Source organism: Rattus norvegicus, chromosome 9 (genome assembly GCF_036323735.1).
Source record: "Rattus norvegicus strain BN/NHsdMcwi chromosome 9, GRCr8, whole genome shotgun sequence".
In the NCBI taxonomy this organism is placed as follows: domain Eukaryota; kingdom Metazoa; phylum Chordata; class Mammalia; order Rodentia; family Muridae; genus Rattus; species Rattus norvegicus.
The window spans coordinates 30,900,372-30,912,841 of NC_086027.1; the positions used below are offsets into that span (position 1 = coordinate 30,900,372).

At 45.1% G+C, this 12,470-nt stretch overlaps 1 protein-coding gene across 2 annotated transcripts in view; it reads left to right on the top strand.

Annotated features, from left to right (window-relative positions):
• The window catches only part of Efhc1 (EF-hand domain containing 1), a 38,466-nt gene extending 28,134 nt beyond the window's left edge, over positions 1-10,332 (top strand). Inside the window, exons 10-11 of one of the 2 annotated variants that reach the window (XM_039083193.2) lie at positions 8,351-8,585; positions 10,097-10,327. In XM_039083193.2, coding sequence (XP_038939121.1) covers positions 8,351-8,585; positions 10,097-10,168 — 307 coding nt within the window. In that variant the 3' untranslated portion in view covers positions 10,169-10,327. 2 annotated transcript variants of the gene reach the window in all.
• Positions 10,333-12,470: the final 2,138 nt, after the last annotated feature.

The following is a 12,470-nucleotide window of genomic DNA, read 5'->3' on the forward strand; positions in this document are numbered from 1 at the left end:
TGAGTATGTATGTGTGAGTGTGTGTGTGAGTGAGTGTGAGTGTGTGAGTCTGTATGTGTATGTGTGTGTGAGAGTGTGTGTGTATGTATGTGTATGAGTGTGTGTGTGAGTGTGTGTGTGAGTGAGTGTGAGTGTGTGAGTCTGTATGTGTATGTGTGTGTGTGAGTGTGTGTGTGTGAGTATGTATGTGTATGAGTGTGTGTGTGAGTATGTATGTGTGTGAGTGTGTGTGTGTGAGTGAGTGAGTGTGTGAGTGAGTGTGTGTGTGAGTATGTATGTGTATGAGTGTGTGTGTGAGTGTGTGTGTGTGAGTGAGTGTGAGTGTGTGTGTGTGTATGGGGTTGGGTGGGTTTGTCTTTCTATAAGAGGAGCACCTCCTCCTGGGGCACCTCTCTCTGCTCAGAGCAGCCGGAGCCTCACACTGGTGGAAAGAATTTCCAGGAGAGTTAGTATGAAGCAAAGTTGAGATTGTTTTATGAAAAGAGAGATTTTGATATAGATTTAAGCAAAGGCATAGAGGAGGGACAGAGGAGGGAGGGAAGGGAGGAGAGACAGGGAAGGGCTAAGAAAAGGTTGAGAGGGGAGAAAAGAGAGGGAGGGAGGAGAGAAGGATGGAGGGAAGATGGAGGAATGGAGAGGGTGGCAGAGAGAAGACAGAAGAGAAGGGAGGAGAAAAGATGGAGGGAGAGAAGAGAGGTTTGAACAAGGAACTGTTAGACATTCCCTAGGGTGGGCTCTGGCTCCCTGTGGGAGAATAATATTTGAGTATATACAGAACAGTGTATACATATGATTTTGATGGCTCCCAAAACCACATTACTCAGAGGACTGAAAGATTAAGTAAAAGATATTTTGGTATAATTATTTTCTCTAAAGAAGTCTTCTTGCCAGACTTCAGGGCACAGGCCTGTGGTCCTATCTACTCACAGCTTCAGGGCATTCCTGAAGAACTTGGTGAAACCACCACTGAAGAACAAAGTCAAATGAGACTGAAGGTGTAGCTCAGAGTTAGGGAACTCGTCTGGCATGTGCGCGGTCTGCCCTGTAATGTCCATGATTGCAAAAACAGACAGACGAATAAATGAATAAGTGGCTCTCTTCTCTATTAAATAAGGTTATAAAGTGGTTTCAGGTGCATTATAAATGTTTAAACAAAGGAAAGGACTAAAAAAGAAAGACCAAAAGAATTCTTACCATATCGCACTTCACACAGAGCCAAGCACATGTCCTGATTATAAACTCATTCAGCATTTGCTTGTGAGGTTTTCCTTTAAGGAAAAAAAAAACAAGATGGGATCTTATTCCTTTACAGGTGACTCGATGCCATTCAGTGGGAAGCTTTAGTCCAGGGGTGTGTGTGTGTGTGTGTGTGTGTGTGTGTGTGTGTGTGTGTGTGTGTGTGTGTGTGTGTGTGTGTTTGCCCCTCCCCCCATCCTGGTCTGTGAGAACGAGAGAAGTAGTGTGGCTGTCTAGGAAAGACAAAGGGTGCACGGAGAGCGCTAAGGGCCCACTTGGTATTCATGGCCATCACATTCAATTCAACTAGTTCTCAAAAGGCTCCCCTTCTATTCTCCTGTGCCTGTGCTAATACCAGGCAAGCCTGGGAGCTGTTTGCTTAAGCACCACTACTCTACCAGTAAAATCTTACTTTACTTTGGCAATGAGGAAAAGATGCTCTTGGGGCTCTGAGAGCCATCTACTGATTAAAGCAAGCAGGGTTTAGACTAAGAGGGCTGTTGCTATCCTCGGTTTGATCCTTCTTGCTTCTCCCAGTTGTTCCCGGTGAGAGGAAACACTTGTAGATGACATAAATCCTGGTGCTGCACTCCCATCTGTCAGGTGCTGCACTCCTGTCTGTCTGGTGCACTTCTGGTGTCTTGAAGCCCGTCCAGCTTTGGCTCTCGACCTTTCCATGCGTGACAAACTCTACGCCAGGAAGCGCACACATCCTTCATTCAACTAATAATCTTGAGAGCATCCCTCCTCCCCAAGAATCTCCAGGCCTGTGCACTTGTATGGCAGGCAGTTGCCAGAGGATGGAGTTTGGAGCAGCCAGCCCTTGTTTCCTCTGGACCAGAAAATCAGCATAGCACACAGGAAATCGACCGAATACTGACTTCAGCTTCAAGTTTTTAGGGGGTCTGAGGTCTCTTTTGCAAATTAAGAAAAAAAATGTAATTTTATGTGTATGGATGTTTTGCCTATATATGTGTCTGTGCACCATGTGGGTGCCTGGTACCCACAGAGCCCAGAATTAGGCATGAGGTCCCCTAAGAATGGAGTCATAGATAGTTGTGAGCCATTGTGTTGGGGCCGGAGCCTCTGAAAGAGCAGTCAGTGCTCTTAATCACTGCAGTATCTCTCCAGGCCTTTCTTGGTAATTTTGTAATAAAAAACAAAACAAAACAAACAAACAACAGCAACAACAACAACAACAAAAAAAAAAAAAACAACAAAACCAGGCATTTGGCTCACAGGCCAACCTTGTACACAGAAACCTATCTGCATGACCAACGTGAGCACACATCTCTATACAGACTGCATCCCCCTTCCTTGGGTACACACTGGCGCCTTTCAGCTTCAGGTGGAGCCCTGTCCCACCCAGTGCGTCTCCTGGTCCTTCCTTTCTCCCTTGGAGGTGTTTGCAGGGCTGTCTCTTATCTCCTCATTGTCTGCAAGCTCCAACTCTCCCATGATGACTTGGCAGTTCAAGTGTGAAATCAAGGACTGGAGAGCTGGCTCAGCAGTTAGGAGCGGTGATCAGACTCTCGGGGAGAGTCTGAGTTCAGTTCAGTTCCCAACACACACAGGGTGGCTCACAATTGTCCTTACTTCCAAGTCCAGGAGAGCTGATGCTCTCTTCTGACCTCCATGGGTACCAGACATGCATGTGCTCCATACATATTCATGCAGGCAAGATACCCATCTGCATAAATCAGTAAGCCAAGAAAAAAAGGAAAGGAGAGAGAGGAGAAAGAGAGAGAGAGAGAGAGAGAGAGAGAGAGAGAGAGAAGAGGAGAGAGGGAGACAGAAAAGAGGAGGAAGAGGAAGAGGAAGAAGAAGAAGAAGAAGAAGAAGAAGAAGAAGAAGAAGAAGAAGAAGAAGAAGAAGAGAAGAGAAGAGAAGAGAAGAGAAGAGAAGAGAAGAGAAGAGAAGAGAAGAGAAGAGAAGAGAAGAGGAGAGAAAGGCAAATGTGAGATAAAGCAGTTTAGTGGACACTTACCCACTTCACCCATCTTTAGTCCCTTGTCACCTTCTCTAAATACCAGGCTTACTTTGGCTTCCTGACTGCTTGAGAATCAAAACATTTTTCATGAATTGTTTTCTTGAAGGCCATTGATGGTTTTCAAATACAGTAGTCTCAGCCAGGCAATGTGGTGCACACCTTTAATCCCAGCACTCTGGAGGCAGAGGCAGGTGGATCTCTGAGTTTGAGGCCAGCCTCATCTACAGAGCAAGTTCCAGAACAGTCAGGGCTACCCAGAGAAATTCTGTCTCAAAAACCAAAAATCCAACGAACCAAATAGCCAACCAAGCAATCAAAAACAACAACAAAACAAGCAGTGATAAGGAAATAAACATGGCTTAAATTTTTAAGAGAAAGTAGTCTCACTCATTATCATTAGTTCAGCAGATATTTGAGCTCGCACCCTGCTCAAGCAAATACACAAGACAACAGGGGGCTGTGATCTAGACCATCTAGAGCAGAGACCAGCAAGCTTTTTGTTTGTAGAGATTTAGATGCTGAGTGGTTCAGACACAGCATCTCTTGGGAATACCCAACCCCACCCTTCCAGCACAAAATCAGCCACAGACAAAGGTAAAAGAAGTGGATGTGTTCCATAGATCCTGCTGAAAGAAAAGCAATCTTCAGCGAGACTCAGCCAGTTCAGTTCCAGGCTCCTCCCCCTCCCCGTTTAGCGTGTTTGGTGTACACACAGTATTAATTACTCCTTATTACCCTTCCCTTGAAACCTCTGCTCTAATCTGGAGCATCAGAATCTCGTGTTCTGCCCCTGAGAGTCTGTCAGGTACATCTTCCGATTTACATCGTCTGGGTTGCCGTTTATCAAGATCCTGGGTTTGTTCTCTTGTAAGCTCTCTAGACATTACTGTGTGAGAGTGCTCTCCGTCCTAACCACGCTCCTAACTGACGTCTGCGTGTTTTGTCTGTTTACAGTGTCTTTTGAAATGCTGGTTAAAACTGAAAAACCATTTCTCACTTCCTCTCCCAGCACACCTGCTCTTTTTGTCTTTATTTTCGCCTCTGGTCTTCTAAGGTTGAGATAATGCGATGGGATGATACCCGAATCCGCAGCGCAGTGTCTAGTAAAGAGAGGGCTATCAGCGTAGGCTAGCCCCGCCCTTTCTCTTCTCGAGATACCTTTGGCCCCTTATATCTTGTACCACGGACCAGTAAGCTGCGGCGTTCTGTTGTCTGGCGCTACAAGACCTCTTGGTTCTGGTTTCCCATTTTTCTTTCTCGCCACCTGTTCTTGATCTAAAGCAGGCTGTCAACGAGAGTTGCATTTGCATGCACTTGGTACCCACACGGGTAACAGCAGAAACATTGGCTTAGCCCAGATGGGTTTATGCTTTCCATGTACCACAGCAGCTGGAGGCAGACAGCTGTTCCCTGCCGGTCACGGGAGGTCAAAGTCAGGCAAACAAAACAAAACAAAGTCAAAACAAAACAAAACAAAACAACCAAACGAGCAAACAATAACTATAATAATTGATTAAAATTATTTTAAAAAAAAACTTTGCCAGAATCTCCTACCTGTCGAGTTTTTTTGTTTTTTTTTTTTTTTTTGTTTTTGTTTTTGTTTTTTGTTTTTTTCTTTTCCTCATCTCATTGCCTAGGCTACATGAGTCCAAACAAATCAAATATTGAGAAGAGCTCTGGCCTTAAACACATCTCCCCTGAAATCCAAGCCCCCTCGCCCTGCCAAACAACAACAAAAACTCATGACTTTTGAAGCAATTTAAATTCATTGTATGAAGGAAACTAAATGATAGGCAGATTCAGTTGTGAAAGAGGAACTTCACAGAACTACAAAATAAACTAGTTTTAGGGAAATACTCATTTCAGAATGTCTGAATGATATGCTGATATTCGGAAAAACTGTGTGTGTGTGTGTGGTGATTAGTTTTGAAAGAGGAATGATGCAGGACATTTTAAAGTGTTATATAAACCATCTATGAAGGAAAGCAACACAAGCCATTCAGAGAGGAAGCCCTACCTCCACACAGGTCGCCATACGGGGCTTTGGCACTGAGCTAAGCTCTGCTACCCATTCCTATCCAACCCATTTCTTCTACATGGACTGGGTACTCCCACTGCTGCTCTAAGGGAAATGGGTATCTAGACTCTTCAGGGAAGGATTATCCTTACCCGCCATAACTTCGATTATATATATTAAGATATGTGACAGGCCGGGGACCCCGTCTCCTGAAAGCATGTGAACGATGGAGGTTTGAGTATCTTCTGTCACTAAATAGCCCCCTGCCTATTGGCTTACATTTTAGTATATATGAATCATATAGTCATGGTCTGTTTCTGTAATAAGTGACTAAGGGAATATTTCTATACTGGAGGATTTTTATGACATCTTACTGATTTTTACCTTGCTATAAAAATAGTATCTCTTTGAAATTTAAGGGAGTAAACTAGTATGTTGGTACATGCTTATAATACCAGCACTTGGAAGCTTTTCCAGGAGGACTTGGAGATAAGAGCTAGCCTGGGCTACATCATGAGACTATGTCTTAAAAAGAAATGAGAATGACAAGGACGACAAAACAGAGAGAATAAAACAGAGGCTATCCAAGGTGAAGTAAACACAACCATGTGGGAACGCCTCATAAACCAGAGAAGACGATTTCTAATACTTGTTGTTCAATAGGCATATAAAATTCCCCTTGGATGCTGCTTCCTGGCTTCTGCAAACTATGACGAGCATTTCAGTTATCATAGAGTGTTGTATGAAACACCAATAGTCTGAGGCTTTGAGTAAACATTACGCTCACATTTTCCACCCACGTGCTTCTCTCATGTGTTTCACAGGTGACTACGTCTTAATTTTAACATTTTATTTTCGTGTATGTGTCAGTGAGGGTTTGCACATTTGAGTGCAGGGCCCACAGAGGCCAGAAGAGGGCGCTGGATTCCTTTGAGCTGTAGCTTCAGGTGGCTGTGAGCTGCTAAATGTAGACATTCTCCATCCATGTCAAGAAGAGCCTGCAATTTTAACTGCTAAGCCATTTCTCCAGCCCCATGGCTTTTATGTGTTTTCAGATACTTGTTTGTCTGACTTGCTGTGTGTATGTATATGCATCCCATGAGTACCTGGTGCCCTCAGAGGCCAGAAGGCAGGGCTGGATCCCCTAGAACTGGAGTTACAAATTGTGTGGACGATAGAAGCAACAGTCAGGTCCCCTACAAGAACAAGTGCTCTTAGCTGCTGAGCTCCCCGCACCCACAACACGTCTTTTTGTGTTTACTTGTAGTTTCCTAGAGTTACTTTACACAGACAATTCAAATGTGTATTTTTTATACTTCTGTAAGTTTTACACAAAAGCTGGCACTCTGAAGACACTCAGGTGCTCCCAGTCTCTCACAAAACACATTTTCCTTGTGCAGTGCAGTTGGTGACTACGCCACTATTGCATTTCCTGATTGAGTGTACAGTTCTTACCTCAGCTGCTGCCTCTGGGTACATAGGCTATTGAGAACAGTCTGGGGAATTACGGCTCCATGAAGCCCATAGCTAGTTCTCAGGATGTGTTGGCTGAATTTCCTTTCTTTCTTTCTTTCTTCCTTTCTTTCTTTCTCTCTCTCTCTCTCTCTCTTTCTTTCTTTCTTTCTTTCTGTGGCTAGGAGTTGGTCATGGTGGCACACACTTTTAATCACAGCCCTCAGGAAGCAGAGCCAGGCAATCTCTATGAATTAAGGCCATTCTCATCTCCATGGTCTTGGCCAGCTAGGTCTTCATAGTAAGACTCTGTCTCAACTAAAAAAAAAAAAAAAAAAAAGAAAGAAAGAAAAAGAAAAAAGCTAGAAGGATTTCACTGTTTTTACCTTCCCAGGTCCCACAAGGACAGCTGCGGGTTAAAGGGGAAGTAGGGGTGTTGAGCTAGCTCAGCAGTAGAGGGCTTGATGCGCAATCCTAAGGACAAGAGCTGCTCCCAGGCAGGAACCCTCTAACTCTGGCTCTGAGGACTCAGGCACCTTCCTCCTGATGTTTGAGCATAATCTCACACGAAGAACACGTTAAAACCAATGTGACCAGAGCTGAGTTATAAAGAGTAGTGAGGTTTCAGCGGTGAAACTCCTGAATGTCATGCACGGAGAAGAAAACGGTGCAGTCAGGGTTTTCGATCAGGAGGGAGGGGACTCAATAGGAGGGAAATGGGAGGGGACACAAGTTCTGGTTTTGCCTCTGACATGGTATCTGGACTATGTCACAATATCGTCAAGTCTGTTTTCTCACCACTAAAAAACATGTTCTGTGTGTGTGTGTGTGTGTGTGTGTGTGTGTGTGTGTGTGTGTGTGTGTGTGTGTGTTTTGTTCTGAAAGGATTTAGGAATATGATGGGAGTCTTTGTTGGCACCTGTGGTAGGAAATAAACAAGGATTCAGGGGTAGCCATGGAGATGGGACAGAGAGTAACAGGAGGTCGTGTGGCTGGTGCCTGGTGCCCCGCATCCTTTTGTAATGTTTACCGCTACAGGTGCCAACACTCCTTAGTTTTCTAACAAGCATAGTGCTCAGAGGAAATACAAGTTGAGCCTCTACTTCCCGTGGTCATGCTGTGAAGGGACAGACATCCCTCTTTCTGATGCTCTATAGCTAATCTCTCAGTAATTTGAAGCTTACACTCCTGCCTGTCCCCTAGAGCAGTCTCTAAACTCCCACAGATGGCCTTTCACAAGACTCAGCAAAACCGAACAGGAAATGTTAAGACTGTGAGAGATTCCTGTTGGCATAGTTACAGGCATCGCTTCTAAGTACTCAGGCACTTGGATTGGGATGGGGTAATGTTAGTAGGCAGCAGTAGAAAGAGAGAAACGTGGTCCCAATAATAGCAAATTGGGAATGGAGGTATATGAGCCCTGGCTCGCTGTGGTGGGGTGATGTAACAGATGACAAGAAGGGAGACCATTCAAACACTGTCCTTAAGTTGGAGAGGTCAGCCACTAGTAGCTACCTGTCAGCTCTGTGTTACAACTGGGTGTTGTTGTTGTTGTTAGAAGCTTCCCAGAGTTCACCAAATAAGCGCTTTGATCACTGAGGTTAAGATTGGTCAAGAATGAATATACATCCAACCATTTCCTTCCTTCCCTACAGCAAGCAAGCTACAGAAGAAACCAAGGCACTGGCTACAGAGGAACTCAAGGCACAGGGCCTGGACAAACTGATAGAAAAAATCCAGATGCACCTGAAGGACATTTCATGCAAAGACAACCTCCGGGAAAGGTTCCAAGTATACGACAAGGAGGAATCGGGATATGTGGACAAAGAGACGTTCTTTAAAGTCTGCGAAACTCTTAATGTCCCAGTCGACGACTCGTTGATTAAGGAGGTCAGTGTGAATCGTGGTCAGTGTGAGTCGTGGTCAGTGTGAATTGTGGTTTGGGCTGGTTGGACAGGCTGAGGGCTGCTCATTCCTTCCTCAAGAGTTACAAGAATTAGATCTCCTGTTCCATTCTGAGGATGGGATTTCCCATATCACGGTATCGACTTCCTTCTCTGATTGTTGCTGCTGGGTGTCTCTTAAGATGGGGCTAGGGACAGATGTAGACTAGCATGTAAGGGATGGGAGGCAGTATAGGTAATCCTGAGGCAGCCGCTGCCAAGATCAGTGAATTGTACAGGATGTTTGCAGGCTTTGAGGTTTTTCAGTGCCAGTTCATCAGCAGGGACTAGCATGGGAGCCGAAGCTGATAGGACCACGGCCCAGGGCAGCAATGACTCTAGGAATAGCATGGCTAGCTAGAGAGGAAGAGAAGACACAGACGTTTTCTTCTTAGAAGTCTCCAGATTGCTAAATAACAGTGTTATTTTATTTGTACAAATCCCATAAGCCAGGAGCCCCCTGGAGGTCAGAAAAATGTCCCCCCACCTTGACCAAGACTCTAGCTTAATACCAAGACGTGCTCATTGGTTAAGAACATGGAAGCTCTACTGACCTTCTTGAAGAACTTCAAGCAAGAGGAAATGTTTGGAAATTAAGGTCCATTTAGGAAATGGTTTTGATTAAGTAACTAGGTTAGGATGCAGGGTTTTGTTTGGTCTTTTTTAAAGACAGACAGAATGCTAAAGAAGGATAGAGAGAAGTACTTGTTCATGTGGGCTAAATACCCATTTAGTTCTTAAGCCATTCAGTTGACAGCAAGGCTTAATCTTTTTTTCTTCCCTCCCCTTATCTATTTCCAAGTCAGTCACACTGTGTGACAGGGGAGCAGACATGATAGAGGAAGCACAGCCATTGCGAAGTGGGGCGAGTGGGGGGTGGGGTGGGTGAGGAGCTTTGCATGTCTTACAAAGACAACCAACACCTATGACTTACCCAGCACTGTCGAGTCCAGGGGACATTTAAAGGGATATACAACCAGATCCTTCTCTTTGGCTGCATCAGCAGGAGCCTAGGATTTAAGGGTGTTTAGTTTTGGGGTAGGGGAGCAAAAGTTGCTATTTGAATGCAGGGATAAAAGTCTTTTGAAGCTGGGTCTGCTGGTACATGCTTGCAATCTCAACACTTGAGATGCTGAGGCAGGAGGATCATGAATTCAAGGCTAACCAAGGATCCAAATTAAGAGACCGCCTCAAAAGATAAAAGAGGAAAAGTGCTGTGATGATAAGGGCGCCCCTACAAATATGGAGAGCACCACTGTGGTTTCACTGTGTATAACGTGGGGCTTAATGTCCGACCTACCTTCAGGATCACTGGATTACTTTGGAGTCAGCTGAGGATATAAAGGCTGAACTTTGTTTGGGTTGGCAAAAGCTGAGCTCTTTCTGCGTAAGCGTAAGTGAGCTCTGCTGTTAAGCCGAAGTTAGCCTGACTCACCTATCCTCTTTATCCCTTTGCAGTTGATCAGGCTGTGCACCCATGGAGAAGGCAGGATTAACTACTATAACTTTGTTCGAGCTTTCTCGGACTGACCCGAACGAGAGAACTGAATACATTTTTGACACTGAACCGACATTGAGAAATCCACCACACAAGCCTTTAAATCACCCCGGAAGGGGGTCTTTCTCCCCCCCCCCCCACTCTTCTATTTCACGATTACTCAAGTCTAAAATAAATTAATATTTAAAGAATCGGAGACCGGTGCCTTATTTGGAGTGGCAGGGGTACCGTGATTGTTACTTTTATACTTTAGGCGCCAGGGGGTTCCTGAATGCATCAGGCACTCTCCTGATATGTCTGTGAGGGTGCTTCGAATAAGGTTAACAGCTGAATTGACAGGTAAGTAAAATAGGCCTTAAAGTAAGGAGACCCCAATCAGTAGTCTGAAAGCCTGAGTAGAAACAAACTGACTTACCCCTGAGTAAGAGAGCCCTCCGCCCAGCTGCCTTTAAACTACCATATGGCCTCCTCCAGCCTTCAGATGCAAACTTCCTGTGTCCCGAGCCTGCAACCAACAGCCCGAGGCTGAGTCCTCAGCTCCTTTCCAGCTTACAGACTCTGCCTGTTCACGCATACACGCTCACTCATACCACAGCACGGCATACACAGTTCCTTTTCTGATTCTTTGGAAAAGCTTAGTACAGATGTAGAAGGCTTAAGAACAGAAGGAATGTTAGACATTTCTAGAAACATTTGAGATATTGAAAGTAAAGTTCACAGCAGCACTTGTTATTGCTAGGTAGCCAAGGGCCTCTCTACCTACCCATTCACTTCCCTTAACAGTGCAGGGTGGCATAGTGCATGCTTTTCAGAGTGTAATTCTAAGCCCATTAGTCGAATAAAACCTGGGAGCTAGGGTCTGGCTCAGTGGTAGAGTTTTGTCTTAGTATGTAAAAGACCCTAGATTCAACTCATAGTACCACCAAAAATAAAGTTTTAAAGAATGGAATAAATTCTAATGTGTTAGCCATAGTATGGTGCCTATGTTCATAAGACCTGTGCATTTACTGGGCTATAAGGCACATATTTTATGAGAGTTCCTTTCAGTGACTAGTACTTGCTGGCTCTCCAGTGAGCTCTGATGGACAGCCAGGCTGCTCTCCAATTGAAGATAGCCATGCTAGATTCTTTCCTGCCACCAAAAACAGGAAGTGGTGAGGATGAAGTCATGGAGGAGCCAGAATGCCTAGGTCCTCTCAAAGCTGCCAAGGGCCTCCCTGCTTTTGCCATTTGCAAGGAGTTAAGACACATCCACCTCGCTTGTCCAAGAGGTTCCATTTCAGCTCTTGGCAATCTCAGGAAGAAGCCATGTTTTGTTTCCTCCCATCATTTCTAGCTGCTTGAAGTCATAAGTACTTTAAAAAAAAAATCTATTTCAGTCTAAGTAGTCAGGCTTTATCCTGCCTGCCCTATCTGGTGCTGTCCCAGGCCTAGTGTGTGCTAGACAAGTGTGGCCCAGCCTCTGCCTCCTGTGTTGGGTGTTTCACCTTTGGAGTATGAAAGAAGGGTTAAAGAGTAGAACCAAGAAACCGGAGAGCAATATATTATTCCAGTGGTTAGTAATATCGTTTGGAGCCAGGGTTGGCTAAACAGCACACGTCAGACTGGCTTGTCCTTACACACGTGGCACTTGGCTTGAGGGTGCTTTTAGGTCATTTTCCACAGAGATCCTGTGCACAGTCCTGAGCCCCAACTGCCTTAACTCCTCCTTTCCTTCCTCAGAAGGGTCTCTTGGGAGGGGGCCATCTCAGGCTGACTTGCCCTTCCATGGTATCTAGTGTTACACAGTGCTCCCTCCCGGAAGGTACTTGGTAATTAAGGAGGTCAATCCCTTTCCTTTAGATTGATCTTAAGTAAGAATCAGCCCCTCCCCGAGATGTGCTTTCTAAATTCTAAAGAACTGAGCTAGGGAGATGGGTCTGTGGCCAGTGATCTCAGAGTTCCCAGTGCGATAGCTATTGAGAGTCTCTACCTCAAAGAAGACACGGACTGAGCCAAGGTTATCCTCTGCTCTCCCTGTGTACACCATAGTATGCTCCCCCCCTCACACTCGAATATGTACATACATACTGTCTTAGTTCTGGTTTAATTGCTGTGAAGAGACACCATGACCAAGGCAACTCTTATAAGGGACAACATTTCATTGGGGCTGGCTTACAAGTTCAGAGTAGAGTCCATTATCATCAAGGCAGGAAGCATGGCGGCATCCAGGCAGACATAATGCTGGAGAAGGAGCTGAGGGTTCTAGCATCTTGATCTGAAGGCAATCAGGTGAAGACTGACTCTTATACTTTGGCAAGTTGAGTGACAGTACCCAGAGCATCCCAAGAGTCC